The sequence below is a fragment of the Sinohyriopsis cumingii genome, chromosome 12 (genome assembly GCF_028554795.1).
Source record: "Sinohyriopsis cumingii isolate HCF-2022 chromosome 12, ASM2855479v2, whole genome shotgun sequence".
NCBI lineage: Eukaryota > Metazoa > Mollusca > Bivalvia > Unionida > Unionidae > Sinohyriopsis > Sinohyriopsis cumingii.
In genome coordinates, this window is record NC_142972.1 from 13,958,877 (window position 1) to 13,979,821 (window position 20,945).

Sequence of the window (20,945 nt, forward strand, 5' to 3'; positions counted from 1 at the left end):
TGGTATAGGTTCGTGGGAGGCAAAACTTTACACTTGATCAAACCTTCGTATTGTCGAATGTTTTTCAGGTCGATGTGTTCCGTCAGCAATTGTGGGTGACCTACAGGAAAGCGACAATATTTGCACACGTAGGGATACAGCGAACACACGTCCAAGTATTTGATTTCTTCTCCTTTCTCTTCGTCGGCTTGGTACAGCAAACAGGTGGCATTGGTCCTTCCTCCGTACAAACTATCCCTCGGGTTCAGCGGGTCCATGATCTGGTAACTTTCCACGAGACGTTTAAACTCGGGATCGGTTTTCATACGGTGATCGTAATCGTGTTCCCACATTTCCACCACTTGGTATCCTTCCTGTTCCAACTTTAGACGCCGCTGACATGTGTACTGGTACAGGTCTTCCATGGTCCGTTGTAAAAACTGATTTTTAGTGCCACGGTCAGGGTAGCAGACGGGACATCCGTGAAATAAGCAACCGTTAAACTCGTACACGATCTTGGGGTTTTCTAAGTCCCAGCCATCGACCGAATACGTTCCGATGGTCTTTTCGCCCCCTCCGTTGCGGGCATGCTGAATCCATTTGTTTTCCTTGTCGCACAAGTAATGTAACCAACGTAGGGCTTTGACCGAGTATTGACGTTTGACAAAGTTGGTCGTTTGAGGGCTGATGACAGCCACGGTGTTTTCAGGCATGAATCGTTGTCGATACACTAAGGAACACGCTTTCGCAATGGTGCAAGCTTCTTTCAAAGGATCGACCCCTCCGTGCTCCATGAACAGTTCTCGAAATTTTCCACAGCAACGTCGCAAAATGTCCACGTCGGAACGACAATACTTTAGCATTTCTTCCTGTAAGTCGAAAGGGTCCGAGGCGTGTTCCTGGTACCAAGCGTAGAAAGCTTCTCGTTGTTCGGTATGCATGTTGTCGGGGTCGTAATAGTGAGCCTCAGGTAAATGGGGTAGAACGGCGTGTTGATTGGCTTCCGTATTGAAAAAGTGCGGAAAGTACCCTTTAGCCATTTCTGTCATTCCAAACGTTTTAGGCATTCGACTCAAAGGCATGGCCAAATAGCTCATCGAATCTTTAAACTGTACTTGTCCCACTTGCATGAAAATGATTTTGGCTCCGTTCAAAGTCACTTTAGGACGCTCGGTGCCTTGTTCCGTATAGTATCTGAGAAGAAACTGTCCATCGTATCCGGAGAAATTGCGAGCCATCACCGTGGCATGACGATGACAATCTCCGTAACGTTCGATGTCCTCTTGGCTCCACGTCTTGTCGGCGGGGTCTAAGACCCATTGTGCAAAATCGGCTAGCGTGTTCGGTCCCCGAAAGATTTTTTCACGCCCTCCAGGAATCTTACTGCAGTGAGGGCAATGACTGAAGATAGGTTCTTGAATGCACTTCTCGCACGCTCGATGAGCCACGCAGAAATTAGGAATGTGAATGCCGGTCTCTTGCATGCATTCGAAATCGAAAAAGATGAAATTGCCTTTCTTCTTCTTGTGACCGTCCTCTTTCTCTGGTGGAGGTTGCTATTTTTGCACGTAGCATTGGTGTTCCAAGTCCACTATGTGGTGACAAATGTGACATTTTTACTTTCCTCGACATACGTGTGCCTTGGTACTATTGGCACGTAGGCCTTGTCCACAGGTAGGGCACATTCTCAGCAGTTGACAAGCACATTTCTGCTGTGAACCTTGCGTCTTCAAATGTTGTTGGTAACAGGTAGGGCTGACAAACGTGCGCAGACAAGTTGAACAAGGCACTGGTTCTTCGCTCAGACAGGGTGGAGAGGCCAAACATCCTGGGCATTTCATTACTCCACAATGCTTGTGTTGCTCTCGAATGTTATAACCATAATCACATTTCTCACAATAATAACCGTATCCCATGAATCCGGTGATGGTGGTAATGGTATCGAAATGGTCATCGTGATAATAGACATGAATGTATTTTCCGTCCTTAAAATCTTGGCCTCGAAACAATAGAGGCCCGCGCATTTCTTGAGGGTGCACTTTCAAGGTGTATCGTGGAGCTAGGACATCTTGCAATTTTTGCATCTCAGGAATGCCACAGGGTGCGTCTTTGGACGGTCCGGCTTGTTGCAACAGGAGTTCTGCTTCGTTTCGTTGTTTGGCTCGATCGGAACGTTGAATAGTGTTCCAGGTTCTTTTCCATTCTACCGTGTCGTTCTTGTTGGCATAGGTTCGTCCCACCACGATGGCACGGGCTAAACACATCTGGTCTTGAGTGTTGTTAATTCGGACGAGACTCTTTTTGGTGCTGCGAAGGTCGTCCACCAATAACATCTTTTTGCGTCCAGTCCCTTGAGGAGGAGAGACGTGGGTCATGTCCAGTGTGGCTTTACCATCGGTGATGTCAAACTGATCATTAGATTGTTGTACGTGCTGAATCTTGTCCATGACTTTGGAAGCGGTCAGTTCTGCAGGGGTGCTAAACTCGATCCAAACAGGAGATTTCAAACCGTCGTGTTGTATGGAAAGTCTCAAGCGATCGTCTTCTTTGGGTTGACATTGTCGCTTGAGTGCAGTGAGCAAAGAATCCCACACCCCAGTGATGAACACTTCTGCTTTCTCTAACGGCACTTCAGCCTTGAAATCTTTAAACTTCACCGTGTATTTGTAAGCCGTGGTTCTAAATTTTCTAGAGGAGCGCTTTTCCGTCTCTCGAATGGAATAGTATTTTTCAGGGTTGACTAAGGGTGGTGAACTTGGTTTAGAGGTTTCAAATTCTGGTTCACTCATGTCCTCTTCAAAATCACTGGCATGAATTTGTGCCAAGATTTCAGCTCTGGTACGAGGCGATAGATCACGTTTCTGCCTCTTACTTTCTTCTTCTTCTTCTTTCTTCTCGAATGAATAGGATCGTTTCATCTTGAGTGAAAAACGTCAAATGACTCAAGTTTAAACACCATAGACTAATTTATAGTCATGGCAAACCAGCGTATATAAAAGGGTGTGTGTCTTGTCCTTTCACTATTCATTTCACTCTCAAGCTGAGCACAACGATGGAAGAGACTAACCAAATCGAACGTTTCATCAGAGCTTTGCGAGGGGTCATTAGAAAATTCTCTTCAAACCAGCCCACGGACTACTCTCCTTCCTTTCGAGATAAAAGTCAAGATACTTGCTATATCTGTCAGAAGAAAGAGCATTGGTCTTCAGAGTGTCCAGACCGTCAAAAAAGAACAAAAACAGGGGCTAAAAAAGACAAAATTCAAGATACCTGTTATTATTGTAAAGAAAAAGGACATTGGTCTCCAGATTGCCCAAAAAAGAAACAAGAGGAGTCAGAAGAAAAGAAGGATTCTTCAGAAGAAGAGAGGGATTCTTCGGAAGAAGAGAGGGATTTTTCAGAGGAAGAAAGCAGACAGGTGAAGAAAAAGAAACAGGAGAAGAAAAGAAGAAGGGAAGAAAATGAGGAGGAAGAAGAGGAAAAGAGTGTGACGGTGAAGAAATTTAAAAAACAGAGACTAAACAAGGAGACAGAAGAAGTCAATGAACTTTTTATTAAAGTGTTGTGTTGTGAATTGTGAATTGGATTGTAACAATGGATAATAGAATAAATTAATGATATAAGGTAAGTGTCTTTCAGTTTTGATTTTAAAATAAGAAGCTACACTCACGCACTCATACAAAGACACGTACTATAGGGGTAAAATGGGTTGGGTTTTTTATATTTGAGTTATTGGCAAATTGAAATTGTATTTCTTTTCGAGAAATGTGGGTGGCCCTGAAAAGGGCCTTTTTTTCTTTATGGTGTAGGGGTGAGTTTAAGCAATCAACTTTAACTGCCTTAAGCCTTTGCCACGGCCAAGGCCTACTTCTGGACTGCGTAATGTTGATGATGATGATTGAGTTGAAATCACTAAGGGTGGTACGGTAGGCTTAGTCACAGGGTTAACGTGTTTAGCTCGGGAAGGTCGTATTCTCTTCGGTCGTAATAAAGAAGTCTGATACATTTGTTTCAGACTTCTTAACTCCGCTAAAATGTCCAACAGTACCGTGACCGTTTGATTTTCACCCTCTTGTTTCTTTGCTGCTACTTCTTCTTGCTGTTGTTGCTGTTGTTTTTTTCTTACCTCTTCTTCTTGCTGCTGTTGCTGTAGGAGAAAAGCTTGTTCCGCTTCCTTTTGTCGTTGTATAAATTTCTCCAATTCTTCTTTCTGTCTCTGTCTAAAATTCTCCACTTGCGGTAATGAAGAAGGTAACGAAGGTTCCGGAACAAATTCTTGCGAGGTAACAAAATCCACAAAATCCCAATTCACCTCTTCTGAAAGTAAGTCCGGGTTCCCTTGGGCGGTCTCCCCTGCTGGTGCACCCCAATGGATCGTTTTCTGAGTTTCCGTCATGTTGAATCACTGTCGCATAGATTGACTGTACACAAGCGCTAGCGAATCTATATAGACCACGTGACGTCACAGACTGTTCTCTTCGGATTGGATGCGGGCTGACTGAATTTTGTAACGCGTGTTCGGATTGGTGAATGAACTCAATCCGTTTCAATCCTTCCTCTACCTATAAATAAGCGCAATTCACTGCATTGATTCACCTGTTCTCGGCGCTTCAAGATGTGGACCACAATTGAGTCATCCACCCTTGTGTCTTCCATGATGTTTAGGACGGACATGCTCATGTATGTCCGATCCAAGTGGACCGTTGTCCACAGGACAAACACCAGCCTGTGGATACGTAGGATCTACGTTGAAAGACAAGGATGCCTCAAAAGAGTGCTAATTTACGGGCCAACAGTGAGACGCAGCCTAAGGACAAGAAGAAGACCAATGCGGTGCCCTTTATGTTAATGAATACATTAACATAAACCCAAAGGCCCTTTTCAGGGCCACGCATATTTCTCGAAAAGAGAATGACCTTTCAATTGCCTACCCCTTTTTTTTAAAAAAAAAATTTAAAAAAATCCCATATTCAATTCCCCTTGTCCCTAGACAAGCCCAAACTCTATTCCCCCATGTTAAATTCCCCTTGTACGTAAAGTGACCCACGATTTTTCGCCATGTTAAATTTCCCTTGTACGTAAAGTGACCCACGATTTATTCCCATGTTAAATTCCCCTTGTACGTAAAGTGACCCACGATTTATTCCCATGTTAATTCCCCTTGTACGTAATCTGACCCACGATTTTCTCTCCATGTTAAATTTCCATTGTACGTAATCTGACCCAGGGGTGTTTTTAATGCTAATTCCCATTGTACGTAAAGTATCCCCATATACTACTAATGTCCAACAGTACCGTGACCGTTTGATTTTCACCCTCTTGTTTCTTTGCTGCTACTTCTTCTTTTTGTTGTTGTTTTTTTCTTACCTCTTCTTCTTGCTGCTGTTGCTGTAGGAGAAAAGCTTGTTCCGCTTCCTTTTGTCGTTGTATAAATTTCTCCAATTCTTCTTTCTGTCTCTGTCTAAAATTCTCCACTTGCGGTAATGAAGAAGGTAACGAAGGTTCCAGAACAAATTCTTGCGAGGTAAGAAAATCCACAAAATCCCAATTCACCTCTTCTGAAAGTAAGTCCGGGTTCCCTTGGGCGGTCTCCACTGCTGGTGCACCCCAATGGATCGTTTTCTGAGTTTCCGTCATGTTGAATCACTGTCGCATAGATTGACTGCACACAAGCGCTAGCGAATCTATATAGACCACGTGACGTCACAGACTGTTCTCTTCGGATTGGATGCGGGCTGGCTGAATTCTGTAACGCGTGTTCGGATTGGTGAATGAACTCAATTCGTTTCAATCCTTCCTCTACCTATAAATAAGCGCAGTTCACTGCATTGATTCACCTGTTCTCGTCGCCTCACGATGTGGACCACAGTTGAATCATCCACCCTTGTGTCTTCAATGATGTTTAGGACGGACATGCTCATGTATGTCCGGTCCAAGTGGACTGTTGTTGATAGGACAGATACTAGTCTATGGATGAGAAGAGTTTACATAGAAAGACAAGGATGTCTCAAGAGAGTACTTGTGTATGGACCTGCAGTTAGAAGGAGTTTAAGAAGAAGAAGAAGATGTGACAGATGCCATCTATGTTAATATTAATATTAATATTAACATAAACCCAAAGGCCCTTTTCAGGGCCACCCACATTTCTCGAAAAGACAATGACTTTCCATTGCCTACCCCTTTTTTATTTTAAAAAAAAAAAAATCCCATGTTCAATTTCCCTTGACGCTATACAGTCCCACCCTGTTTAAATTCCTTTGACGCTATACAGTCCCTATTCCCATGTTCAATTCCTCTTGAGGCTATATCGTCCCACGATTTTTCTCCATGTTAAATTCCCTTGAGGCTATATGTTCCCACGATTTTTCTCCATGTTAAATTTCCATTGAGGCTATATGTTCCCGGGGGGGGGGGTCTGTAATGCTAATTCCCATTGAGGCTCTAGTATCCCCATATACTACTAACGACGAAGCCTCACTTTGAGATTCTGACGTAACCCAAGAACTAAGATATATGACCATATTTCGCCGCGTCCTAAAAAAACTGTATAAGAAACAAGAGAATTTGCTTGGCAAAATTAGTCCGTTTCGTCGGAACTCAAAGGGGGTTTGTCTAATTACAGGTAAGCTACCAGCTTCATACAATTTTCTATATAGTATAGGGATTTTTAATGTTAAGATGTTGAAGTAAAAGCTCAATCTAAGATCGGTACATTTGCAACATTGGATTATTTTAATATTTCTTTACTATTCTTTACTATAATGTATTGGAAAATTCACTTGTTTGAAGAATTTATATTTACTTGTAATTATATCATTGATTATTGTAAAAGGCGACGTTCGCTACCAACTTCATACGCAGTTAAAATTAATCCAATAGTTTAATATCTTGGTATTTTAGACTAAATTCAGTAAAATCTATTTCTAATAAATGATTGCTGTATCAATCTGAAATATTGAATTTTAGATTCTTTAGCTATCGTGAATTTATTCGATATTTAATTATCTGTATTATATTCTAAAAGGCAGAAATTATACAAATGTATGGTGTTGGTAAGTGAAGGAATATCGTAGTTTTATATGCATCTCTTATATCAGTAATTTAAGTTCATGTAGATTGGCATTGGAATGTAATTTTATATGTTGAGTATTTCAATCAAAATTAGTCCGTTTCGTCACAACTCAAAGAGGCTTGTCTCATTACAACCATCTCCGTGCCTTTCTCGCATTGCCATTCCCTAAGATGTAGCAGTATCTACACCGCTATGAGTGACACTTCCTTTAAGAAAACCTGAACTCTTTCTTCTCTCTCTCTCTCTCTCTCTCTCTCTCTCTCTCTCTCTCTAACCATGGTCAAAGACATTTGTTAAAGTGATGAGTATTTCCTTCTCATAGCAAGAAGTGTGAAGAAATTTATGACAACAAATCTCATAAAACCTATACATATTACAAACACACAAACATGCTTTCAATAGTTGTATGTGGCTTTTGGGTGGGTACATATAATTATATGGGCGTCCACAAATTAATATGTGGGGGATGGGGTGGTTTGTGCTCATACTGGAAATACTATGTTAAAATGGTACATATGTTTACGATGAGAATGTTATTATGGAGTCAAACGTTTTGTAGGGTTACAAGAGTCATAGGGTCAAAAAGAGAATGGCAGTCTTATTTATCTACAATCCAATCATACCTGTACAAATTCAACACACCACATATACTATCCAGTACCCGCATTTTGATTGCTATTCAAACCATTCAATGAAAAGGGTAACAAGCTTCGATACACACACTCTCACATACAAAGAATTATCACACAAATGGGGTAGGATGTAATACAAGGAGGATGAAAAAGACAAACACTTTCACATGAACATTCAAAGATACTATCACAAGCAAAGAAGGGCAAATAAATATTTATAGACACACTAATATACCCTTACATACAAAACACACTATCACAAGAAAAATGGGTTCAAGGGGAACTGAAGTTTTAGTTGGCAACAACATGCACACAAAAACACAATTATTTTATGTGCCGTTATAGGGACATAGCCTAATTATACAGGTACCCGTAGGTTAATATATGCGAACCACTATCGGGACACTGGGAACTCCTATGTTAAAATGATCCGTAGGCTAACAGATGGAAGACACCACACGGACAAGTAGCAATCCTATGGTAAAATCATCCATAGGTTAAAACATGGAAATGGTATTATAGGGACAAAAGTGTTTATGGGGACAAATGTGAATGGTAATGGTAAATGAAATACAACGGGTCGAAAGTTTATGTCGACAAACGGGAATGGTAATGTTTAAATGGTGAAAGGAAAAAGGTTTGACACTTTATAGGCACAAGGGTAAATGTATTATTAAAATTTGTATCTACAATCCAACACATCAAATATACCTTCCTAACACAATGATATATATATATATATATATATATATATATATATATATATATATATATATATATATATATATATATATATATATATATATATATATATATATATATATATATATATATATATATATATATATATATATATATAATCCATCCCTCATTTTGATTACTATCGAAACACTCACACCCCATATTCCAAACACAACCACCTAGCATCCAATAAAAAGGCCAATAAGTGCCGATACACTCACTTTCACAAATGCACAAACATTCTGTCACACAAGAGTAGTGAAATAGATATATACATTCAAATGCAAACACACTATTACACAGAAGGGTCAGAAGTGTTTAGAGATGTATTACTATGTTGTAGTTTTGTCCGTCGAGTCGACGAGGACCACTCTAGTCATCCAAGGGTTGGAGGGGCTGGTTCTGTGCTGTGCGTGCGCAGGTGGCTGATGAGGCCAATCCTTGCACGGAATGTTCGTTTGCATAAGGTATAAGGGATGAGTGGGACATCTCCAGGAGAGTTGATGGCACGCGCTTTTCTGGCTCGCCTCTTCAGCTCTTCAGCTGTTGTCCTGCTAGATTCGTACAACTTGGAGCCTTTGTGCACGGAGGGACGCCAAGTGACTCGATCGCTTGCTGTTTGCTCCCTGGAATCAGGGTTTTTGTTGAACGCTTTCAATGCAGCTTTCATATTGTCTTTGAAGCTTTTCTTCTGACCTTCGTGGGATCGCTGTCCTTGCTGTAGCTCGCCAAAGAAGAGTTACTTAGGCAGCCCGTCGTCTGGCATGCGTACAACATGTCCCGCCCAGCGTAGCTGAGACTGTATCAGGATGATGTGAATGCTGGGGAGACCTGCTCGGGCGAGTACCTCAGTGTCTGGAACTTTGTCCTGCCATTTAATGTTGAGGATTTTCCTGAGAATTGGGGTGTTAAAGTAGTTCAGCTTCCTGGCGTGGCGTTGATACACCGTCCACATTTCGCAGTAGTGTGGGGAGCACAACTACCCTGCAGACCTTTAGTTTGGTCTGGATGCTGATGCCTATTCTATTGCAGACGTTGGTATACAGTCTGCCGAAAATTGCGTTGGCTCTGGCAATGCGGAGATTCACCTCGTCGTCAATAGTGACGCTCTGAGACAGTGTGTTGCCAAGGTAGGTGAAGCGGTTCACTCCGTTGATTTTTTGGCCGTTGACGGTGATGCTGGGCTCAACATAGGGATTTCCAGGGGCCGGCTGATGCAGGACTTCAGTCTTCTTGGTACTGATGGTGAGACCGAAGCTTGTGCAGGAGCTGGAGAACTTGTCAACGCTGCGTTGCAGGTTGGCTTCTGAGCCAGCGTTGAGGGAGCAGTCATCAGCAAATAAGAATTCCCTGATGGTGTCTATCATAACCTTGGTTTTCGCTTGAAGCCTCCTGGGGTTGAACAGTTTTCTATCTGTACGGTACCTAATGCTGACTTCAACATCTCCGTCTCTGAAAGCATTAGTCAGCATGGCGGAGAACTATAGACTGAACAGTGCCGGTGCCAGAACACAACTCTGCTTGACACCATTGGTTACTGGGAATGACTGAGATATTTCTCCATTGTCCTGGACTCGTGCTTGCATGCCGTTGTGGATATGCTGTACCATGGATATAAATTTTCTCGGGCATCCGTACTTGGCCATTACCTTCCACAAGCCTTCTCTTCTGACAGTATCAAAGGCCTTTGCCAAGTTGAAGTAGATGGAGAAAAGGTCGGCGTTTTGCTCTTGACATTTCTCTTGTAGCTGCCTCGCAGCAAACACCATGTAGATGGTTACACGTTCTTGCCTGAATCCACAGTGGCTTTCTGGCATGAGTCCCTGGTCAAGGTGCGTAGTGATGCGGTTCAGTAGGATTCAGGTGAGTATCTTTCCTGCGATTGAGAGCAAGGGTATACCGCGGTGGTTGTCGCAGGCTTAGCGGTTCCCTTTGCTCTTATACAGGTGGATTATAGAAGCGTCTTTGAATTCCTGGGGGATCGTCTCTTGCTGACACATCAGTAAAAACAGTTGGTGGAGTCTTTCTATCAGGGATGTGCCCCTTACCTTGTAGACTTCAGCTGGGATGGAGTCTGAACGAGGGACATGGCCACTGGAGAGCAGACGTATCGCTTTCTGTGTCTCGAGCAAGGTTGGATGGTCATCATGTGCTTCGTTAATAGGTAGTTGGGGGAGACGACTGACGGATTCTTAATTGATGGATGAAGGGCGATTCAGGACGCTGTCAAAGTGTTCAGCCCATCGTTGAAGAATCTTCTTTTTGTCAGTAATTAGTGTGTTCCCGTCTTCGCTGAGAAGGAGGGGATGATCTAGAGGATGTAGGTTCATACACTTTTTTCAAGGCGTTGTAGAAGTTCTTCATGTCATGCCTGTATGCGTAACACTGGATCTCATCAGCTTTGTTACTCAACCATGTGTCTTGCATCTGACAGAGTTTCTGTTGTACAGTTCTGCGTATATTATTGTACGCTTCTTTCCTGGAGGTGGACTTGGGGTTGTTGAGGTAAGTTTGATGGAGGCGATGTTTCTCATCCAGTAACTGCTTGATCTGGTCGCAGTTTTCATCAAACCAGTCTTGATGCTTTCTGGTTGAGGGTTCTAGGATTTCCGAGGATGAGCTGTAGACCAACTCTCTGAATGCCTCCCAGTCGGTTTCCTAATTCTTATTGTCCATAGGGTTGGATTTCAGACGTTCTTCCAGAGCATCAACGAGAGACTGTTTGGTACTGGTGCGTTTCAGCTTGGTGATGTTTAGTCGTTTAGGAGCCCTATTTATCTGCGGACGTCTTTTGGGCTGAATGTGGATGTTGAGTTTGGTGATTATGAGGCGGTGGTTTGTCCAGCAGTCGGCGCCACACAAGGACTTGGTCACACGCACATCCTGCCTGTCCTCTTCCTGACAATGACGTAGTAGATGAGATGCTAGTGCTTAGAGCGAGGGTGCACCAGTGACGTCCGGTTACGGGTAGCGAGACGGAATACTGTATTGGTGATTGGCAATTCATGCTCGGCGCAAGTCTGGAGCAAAAGGAGACCGTAGCTGTTAGAGTTACCCCCTCCGTGCTTTCCTAGCACTCCATCCCAGGCAACTTGATCACAGCTTACTCTTGCACTGAAGTCGCTAAAATGACAAGCTTATCTGCCATTGGAACATCAGCAATGACGGAGTGAAAATCCTTATAGAACTTGACCATCGCTTCATCCGGGTTGGTTAAGGTTGAAGCGTAGCAACTGATCATGGTAAGGTGCTTTCTTCCAGACAAGAGGATAGTTTCATGGTCATGATTCTGTAGTTTGCTGCCTTGGGAGGTTCAGCCAATTTGCCAATCAGTGTTGTCTTCACTGCAAAACTGACACCAGCCTCACGGCGCTCTTCACCTCCTCGGCCGCTCCAAAAGAAAGTGTGTCCGAAGCCCTTTCACAGAGTTTGCCTTCTCCTGCAAGTCGGGTCTCGCTCAAGGCAGCAATGTCCACATTGTATCTGGCGAGTTCCTTTCCTATTAGGGATCTCTCCTCTGGGGTCTTTCCGCGTCGTCTCTGTCCAGTTAGGTGCGCACATTTCATGCACCAAGTGTGAGAGGAACAATCCTCATTTTCTTCTTTGTATTTCGACCCCTGGAGTAGGGTCCACGCCAGCTGCGATAAGCTGGCTAGGGAGGTTTAGAGCAGGCAATGTTTAGGGCACTTTTTCTAGCTGCTTCCTCATTCTAGGGAGGTGAGCAGTGCATTCCTGAAGAGTGTGCCCAGTCGCTCAGGGGGCTCCCGGACTCCACTTAATGGCCTGAGCGGCCTGCATACATTTCTGCAGATACGACTGCCAGTGTACCCACACCTGCCACTTCGTTGCTTGCCTATCGCCACAGGACTTTAATGGGTGATGAAATGTGATGGTTGGATGACAAGAGTGACTTGCCTGGTGACTTTGTTTTAAGTGAGGAAGAGTTGCGCAGTTCGTCGACCTCACTCTCTCGCCCAAAACCATCAATCCAGCAGCATGACATAGTTGAGACGGCCGGAGACGAAGTAGAGTGCAGTGGATGGGGTGTATGTGGTGTCCGGGGAGGGGTAACACCTCTGGTTGGGGGAAGCTGTCGTACTCCTTCGATGGTAGTTCGCCCACCTTTGGTCCCCACTTGGCACTTGGCTCTCATCTGTGGATCCAAGAAGCGGCCACATTCAGGAAAACGGATTCGACGGGCCGTCTAAACCAAGCTGAGGGTAGCCGACGGGTCATAAAACCTCGGTGAGTTAGGCTTTGTCTACCTAGCATTTGAAGACTGGATTCGGCAGCCTGAGCGGAGGAACCACCAGCTGGTCAACGGGCAGAAAAACGATTCCCAGCAAAGCGACGTTGAGCGCTAAGAGCTCGACAACACATAGAGATGCACTACTATGCCTTTAAATACAAGCACAAAAGAGGGAATAAAATGGTGCTTTATGTATTAGTTGTTACTTGTCACTAACATAGACGTACACAAGCAAACACCCATATAGGGGCCTTGTATATATATAGCGTCACGTACCGGGGGAGGGAGGTCTGACTTGTGTGACGAAGTTTGATGATCGGGGATAGTTTTTTTTTTTAAAGTATGACGTTTCAAAAAAAATTACCAGCGTCATCTACCAGAGAAAATTTAAACTATGTAGCATTGTAGTATCACAATGTTAGGAAGAAAACACAGAAACAAATTAATGAGATGAGATGTCTACGACTGTATTCCTTGGATTTTAAGTCTTTCTCCAATTCATAACTTTACTCTTTAATAAAGGTTTCCGAACGACTAAATCCTGATTGATCAATATATGTTTTTGAAGCATTAAGCAATTCAGAACGCCGCATTGTTGTGTGTTTTTCTATTCAAAGTGATTTCAAACCAGTTTTATTTATTAAAATGTTTATGGGTAGGCCAAAGCTTTGTGACCTCATATATGGGGGGTGGGCTGAGCTTTTGTGACGATTGGGAGGGAAGTATTAAAAAAAGCGATAATTCAGTGACGTCATATACGGAGATATCATACCCCTCAGTCCTATATATCAGCCAAGCTCGTGCATTGCCTCCATTACTTGTGTGAGCTTGAAGACAAATGGATAACATGCTAAAAACAGCGGTGAAGAGAAAATTGGACGACTTTTCTGTGGCTGGCTGGGATTTAACCCCGCCCCTCCCCCCAGTTCGTCGTAAATTTATGTAATCCCATTTGTACCACACTGCCTTACCACATTATTGTCAAAGAAAATTGATGTTTGCTTTATGCCGTATGTATGACTCGATGGTTCTAAGCGTAACAACAGAAAAAAAGTGAAACCCACAAGTTTAGTACAATTCAGAACATGCATTTCCCTAGAATATAAAGTGAACATTTAACAGGAACTTGCTTGATTTTGAATTAAACCAGAAATAGTCCTAAACGTACTATCACAAGTCCAAGAGTGTAGTGTTTCGAATGAATTCCAGTGGTGCTCCGAATGAATTCTGTCACAGTGTGAATTTGTGCAGGATGTTATTGCAATACACAGCTGAATGAATCTTGCCTAGTCAGTGTGACGTGGAACAAACTAAATTGACAATTGGGTTAGAGAGCGTAATTAATGCTAAAACAGAGTTGGTTTTAACATCCCTGGTTCGTGCCATGATGGATATTTAATTGAGATAACGGTCAGACAGATGGAGACTGGAGAGCCAAGGTGAATCTGGGTTTAAGTAGCAGAAAACGATAAAGTGGAGACAATCCGGCGACAATTTTGTGCCATTTGAAACTAACTGTAATAAAGTTAAACTTTTTAGGAACCGATTTATTTAAGGGGGGGGGGGCGGAAAAGAGAATTATTATAATTTCGATGAGAGTTTGTTAATTTTTGGCGATTAGATAATTTTAAACCTGATTAGCTAAGCTAAATAAGAGGTGAGTATTTCTCGGTCGAAATTCAATGTTTTAAGCATTTCCCTCGCGAAAATAGTTAATCCAAGCTTTTCTGCGGAAGCATAAGTTCTTGACTACGGGACAGTATAATGTGTTTTCCCTTTAAAAATTGCACAAGGGACGGGTGTCTGGTAGTTTGAGAGACACAGAACTTAAAGATAAAGAGAGATTATGTTACGTACAAGTGACTGAATCTCGGAAAGCACAAGGCTTGTCTCGTTCTCATGCAGTTTTCGTGAGATGAGTTCGTAATTATCTGTTTGAATTTATTTGCTTTAAATTCATACATCAACTTTCCTTTGATGTGTTCGGAAGACAATTATTTGCATTCATTTGTCTTGAATGTTATATGACTCGTTTGTTCTAGGAATTTCATACATTACTTTTGTAATTTGTGGGAATTGTGTGAATTCATGTTTTAAATTATTCGAATTATGTAAGCTAAGAATTAAGTAATGTTTAAGTTGCATAGCATGTTATGCCAATTAATTGTTATTTAGCAAATATTGTAGTTAATACATGAAGTGAATTTCGTTAATTCATTTGTATAATTAAGAAGTGAATTCTGTTAACTGAGAATCAGTGGTATTATCATTAAGAAAGCTGCCTAAAGAGTGAGATTTAGTTCCGTTAGTGATTTATAGTCCACAGCAGGGCGTATGAACGGTTTATTATGAGGTCAAGTTTATGTCATAGTTCAGTTAAGGATACCGAGTTGCAGCTGTGGAGAGACATTAATCTTCTTGTACTAGGATTTGTGTATCAGCTGTTAGTTTGCGAACTGACCCGTTTTAGCCTTAATTTCTGTTGAATTACGATAAGACGATATCTGGCGTGACGAAAGAGGGGCTAGTGATCGACACCAGAAGAACAAAACCCTGAAAACTATTTAGGTTGTCTATTATTTAACTTTAAAAAGGGGGAATTGCTCCATATATACGTACCCATACAGAGGCAAAGAGAGGAGAAACATTACGGTTGTTAACCCTAACAGAGGCTGGAGAGAGAGAGAGAGAGAGAGGAGGAGGAGGAGGAGGAGGAAAAGGAATGCGTCGATTCTAACTTGTCGCCAACGTTTAATTTGGAAGGACCGGCAAGCAAACATGTTATACAATTTGAATTCTATCGTTCACTCAGTTTCATGATGTATGAAAACAACGGCTAATTGCATTATTGTAAATAAATTTGATAATTTTATTTCTAAGAGAAAGTGTATCATTCAAATGTCATGTTAAATTTCATTTTGTTTGATACAATTAACTAAATTGTTACATTCTGCATATAGGGGCACGTGTCGTTCTATTATATATGTCTGCTCAGGTTCCTGTTCATTACACCTATTGATTTCATATTTTATTTTATTGTTTACTAGATGCAGGCAATAACATCCTGGTCGATCATCCGCTAGATAACGATAACCACAACCATCACGTAACAAATTGCTTGAATATGCTTATATGTCAGTAGTCTCAAATGTGCTGATATGCTAAGAATCTTGATGCCTTACATGATATAATCCAGAATATTCTTGAATAAATTCATAGTAATCCCAAAATGACGAATTAGTCCAAAATATTAATGAGTACTTTGTAAATCCAATGAATAATTTAAATAAATAAATCCTCTAAAATTATAAAATGAACACAACTAAAAGACTGATTCAACTAAACTGATGTTAAAATAGGAATAAATACCTATGCTGATCACAACCTTCATACTAAAAAAATAAGGCCCAATAATAGAACTGGGATGCGGATCATATTCTCATCAAATTCGTAAACAAGGTCAGGCCTGTTTTCTTACATTTTAACTAAGCGATAAAGATCACGGAGACAATGGTTTTCTCAAGGATCGTTATCTTTAAGAATAATCTACAATCACGAACAAAAGCTAGCTATGTAATATGTTGCTTACAAACGACCCGTCCAATATACGATCATAAAAAATTAAATACACAGTTTAGATGTACATAACACGTACGTGTGCTGAAAGATGTAATCAAGACCAACCTTGCTGACACAACGATGAAGCATGCGCTTTAATAGGATCGTTGATGAGTGTCGAATTGTTCCATAATCTGAATCGCTGATACCAACTGCTACAAGTATACGAAATTTTGCAGTTTCAGACAAAAGAATAATAGTGCAATGACGAATACCCCAATAAAGGAATTTTTCCCGCTGCGTCAATGAATTTCCCAGACTAAAACAAGAGCTAGTGATTATCCATCTTCGTGTAAGACTCCAGAAGACAAAGACAAATTTAAAGAAAGGTAATGACCTTTGGAAGGCACCACTTTGGAACACGTCGGAAAGAACGAAGAAAGACTATCGTTTGTCAAAGTCATGTTAAATTGCTTGTGGGGGAAATTGGCGCAACGTCCGATATTACTCAAGACGAATTTTTATTTTGCAAATCCAAGTCTCTAAGTTCAGCTGGTAGATGAAAAAAGAAAACTCACGAAGCACGTAGAGATGGTCCTTGAAAGTTTGATCTCGGTGAATAATGAAAAAGCTACAGATTGTATGTGGCAGCCAAAGCTCATTTAAAATTGTATTTCCTCTTAAAATATTTAGGAGATCCAATTCTTTATTTTTACACCGACATTTTTATGTTCCAGTTTACAAAAATAAAATGTATGGTGGTTGTTAGCTGTTGTATGTTGTATATATTCAAGTTTACACAAATAATATCGTCTGCTGCCTGCTAAAGTCATTTGGACTACAATCATAAAGATGGATTGTGTGTAATAAAACTTGGAGAACGCATTCCGTCAACTTTCGGTATGAAGAATGGAAGACGGCAAGAAATTCTTACCAAGCGGCCAAACAAACTGCTTAGTGAATGCTTTTCAGGCACCGAAACCGCTCGAATACTGAGTTCACGTCGTTGTGCATTAGAGTGCTTTAATAGAATCATTCCAGATATCGAATCATTTGAATGGCCACAGAGTCAAGTACAGAATCATCAACCCGAGGATAGTCAGGTTTAAAGAAAATTGGAAGAAATTAAATGCTGGTGATACTAATCATTTTGATAAAGCTCGTCCTCTGATTGCAAAAAACATGGCAAGACAAAACTAATAAAAATGTTTTTATCGATAAATAAGGATGAATCATTTATTGGCATACGTCATAGTGGTGTTTTTAAATGTTGCATTGGAATAATTAAAACAGCGTATTCTCCAGTCGAAAATGCTAGATTTTACAACTGCTTTGCAGCTTCGATTAGATTCTGTCTAGTCCCGTATCAACGTCAAGACACTGCTTCATATTTTTGAAGTGAATGACATACTGCGTCTTATCGACTAGGTTCGGAATGTGTGTGTGTGTGTGTGTGGTTTGGAGTTTTGATGTAGCTTTAACAATTTTCAAGTCATATCGCTACGATCTGTGCAGTGTGGCAGTTTATAATGATGTCTACCACTGGAGCATCATGCTGCAGACATGTATCATAATGTCCCACACAGTCACATTGTCCTGACACCGGGCCGTCCATTTATTTACTGACGTAGGGTAGGTAGCAATTAAATCTACAACATAATAAACAAATATTCAGGTATAAATCCAAACAAGAATTGCAACAGAGAGCAGCAGAGGGGGCGAATCGGACATTTTGTCCAATCGTTATTTTGCTTAATTATTACTTTCTGCACTCAACGATCTAGTGTCGTCAGCGCCTGGTAAAAAAAAAACGACGACGTCGTTGGGGGATCGTCGCGTCGTCATTTGGTTTAATTAACACCTTCTGCGCGCCGATCCCCAGCGTCGTCAGCGTCCGGTAAGCACATCGACGACCGCGTCGATGTCATCGCCCCCTCTGCTGCTAAGAAGTTATTTACAATGATCTTACAAACAGAGTGATCACTAACTCCTCCTCCTGTAGATCAATTAGGTTATTTGACTGATCGGTGAGTTTAAAATTAATTCTCGTTAAAAACCGATCATGGCATCGCATATAGACCGGATTAATCGGATTCTCAACGATTAAAAATCCCGGAGGGGCTGTTGGTGAAAATGAATAAAGGATATATCCCTGTTGAGCTTGATTTGATTGATTGGTATCTACCTGGTAACTCCCTTCGATAACATCACACACTAGATTGATTGCTATCACCGATGCGATATTTACGTTGTATGGAGCAATATGCATACCATCATCCCCGTTATCGTGTCTGAGGATATAAGTTGATGGACTGAGAAAATCATTAAGAGACTTTCTTAGTTCTGGCGCGTTGTATCCTGGAAACTTGAAATCGGGTAAATCGGCTTCTGTGATATTATACCCGGTTAGGAATTTTTGTTTATTATCATCGCTGCTATCGGATATTGTCTTAACGATTCGCTCATTAATATATTCCATGTCTGTTATAAGTTGATTTAACACCTCAACGTGTTTTCGTGCTTTTGTTTTCCGTAGCTGTTCTAGTTGTGATTGGTAATTACGATTAATCTCGGCAAACGCACCAGTGATATCATCTAAACGAACTGTGACCTTGGCTGACAATTCAGGAGTTTTCTTATACGGAAAAAACCATTGCATGGTATTCCTGTCTTGAAATATAAACTCGCTGGGTAATAACGTGTTTCTTATAATAGACAAATCATTCAGATAACTGGGATTAATCTCATGATACGATTGCACATTTGTGTGCAAATCCGCGGGTGGATTCTTAGGCCATCCTAGTATGGTTCTTATTGAGCTGTTATAAATATCAACCATATACCCCGGTGTGCTTATTTCAATCGTCGATGATAACGTCGGTTCATGAACCGTAATAGCGATTTTTGATTCCTTTCCTGTGATCGATTTTATTCTGCGTTGAAATTCTTTATTGATTTGCTCTATTTGGTATGACCCAGTTGGTATTGTAACCTCCTCCCAGTCTGGGGTCCCATCGGGTTTATTTTTCCGTGCAAAAACCAGCGAGTTATTAGGTTGTTGTCCGTTAAATGCGTCCGCTCGAATATTAGGCCAACTGTGATATACTCGCAATTTTGCCAGCGCTATTTCCTTCACTGGAACCGGCGACGGGAAGTTCACACTGAATTCGGGTTTCGTTGACGTTATTGATATCATATTTGTTTGTACCGGAGTGGTGTTCTCCGCGATCCGCTGAAGTAATTGAAACCCTTCGGGGTTCAGCGACATTATTATTATTTGTTGTCTTTAGTGTCTAATTTCAACAACCAGGTGGTTTCGGCTTCCAGTTGAAAATCCTCGATTTTTGACATCGCGGAGCTATATAACTGGACCATCGTGGAGAATTCAACATCGGATACGAACAAATTATCAATCGATAACGAGATCAACCCGGATAATTTCGAGTATGCGTCGGATACTATTTGATGTTTTACTGTATACTCGTTGAGTTTTTTCTGAAAACACGATGATATCTTCCTAGTGATTGCGTTGGCGACTCCAGCAACTGTTGTCATCGCGGAGACAGCGATTGGAACAGCGATCGGGGCTATCGTGGTCACCGTGGATAAAATAACACCGGTACCGGCCACTATACCCGACACCGAGTACACGACCGCGTCGATGGCGGTTATTTTTCGGCGGTATTTTTTTATTTTTGCACGGTATTGTTCGGAAAGCGTTTTCAAGTTCGCGGAGAATTCTTTTGCGGTATCGAATCGATATTGATGTGACGTCGGTGATACCTCTGATTCAATTTCCTTGGTGGTCATTTTTATTTTAAAAGAACTAGTGTTTTTAATTACTTAGATTCGCTACAAATTCCACATACCATGTAATGTTTGCCCCGGCTAGATTTCTATCAACGGCATAAATTGTAAACTTTTCAGTTGCGTTCTTGTCTATAATTGTTGATATTGTATTGTTAAACCCGGATGAACTCGACGATAATATATTAAACTGCATCATTGAAATCAGTGTCAATCGATAAATACCCTTAACAGTTGCGGTGATATTTACTGTATTCTGTGTAGGAGTCCAATCGAATGATCCATGCCGAATTGTGTATACTGTGTTGATGATGTTCTCATGAGGGATTTTTATTTTTTCAAATTGCTCTGCTACTCTCGGTAGCCCGTCTTTAATCGCTTCAACATCAGTTCTGATTATTCCTACTTCCTGCCAATGCGCGTCTATATTATTCTTGTTCGCTGCAACATTAGTTTTGATTGTTTCTATTTCCCGTGTATTCTCGGTCATACTTTTTTTGTTTGCTGCAACATCAAGTTTGATTGTTCCTATTTCATATGTATGCACGTCTATACCTTTTTTGTTCGCTGCAACATCAGTTTTGATTAATCCTATTCCCCGCCAATACGCGTCTATATTTTTTTTGTTCGCTTCAATATCAGTTTTGATTGTTCCTATTTCCTGTGTATGCGTGTCCATATTATTTATGATCGTTGTAACATCAGTTTTGATTGTTTCTATTTTCCGTCCATGCGAGTCTACATTATTTATGATCGTTGCAACATTAGCGCCGATTATTTCTATTTCCCGTTCATGCGCGTCTACACTCCTTTTGTTTGTTGCAACATCAGTTTTGATTGTTTTTATTTCCTGTCCATACGCAGTGATATCATTTATAGTTATTGTAATCTCATCCGGCTTGGTATT

General features: G+C 41.3%; 1 protein-coding gene across 1 annotated transcript; it reads right to left on the bottom strand.

The window, feature by feature from the left end:
* Positions 1-9,332: 9,332 nt before the first annotated feature.
* LOC149786023 (uncharacterized) lies at positions 9,333-9,896 on the bottom strand. Its single transcript, XM_089978098.1, has one exon. The coding sequence runs from the start codon at positions 9,894-9,896 to the stop codon at positions 9,333-9,335; it is 564 nt and encodes a 187-aa protein (XP_089834224.1).
* Positions 9,897-20,945: the final 11,049 nt, after the last annotated feature.

Excerpts from the sequence above, each read along its gene's own strand:
- LOC149786023 (XM_089978098.1), bottom strand. The coding sequence starts at position 9,896 with ATGCTGACTAATGCTTTCAGAGACGGAGATGTTGAAGTCAGCATTAGG.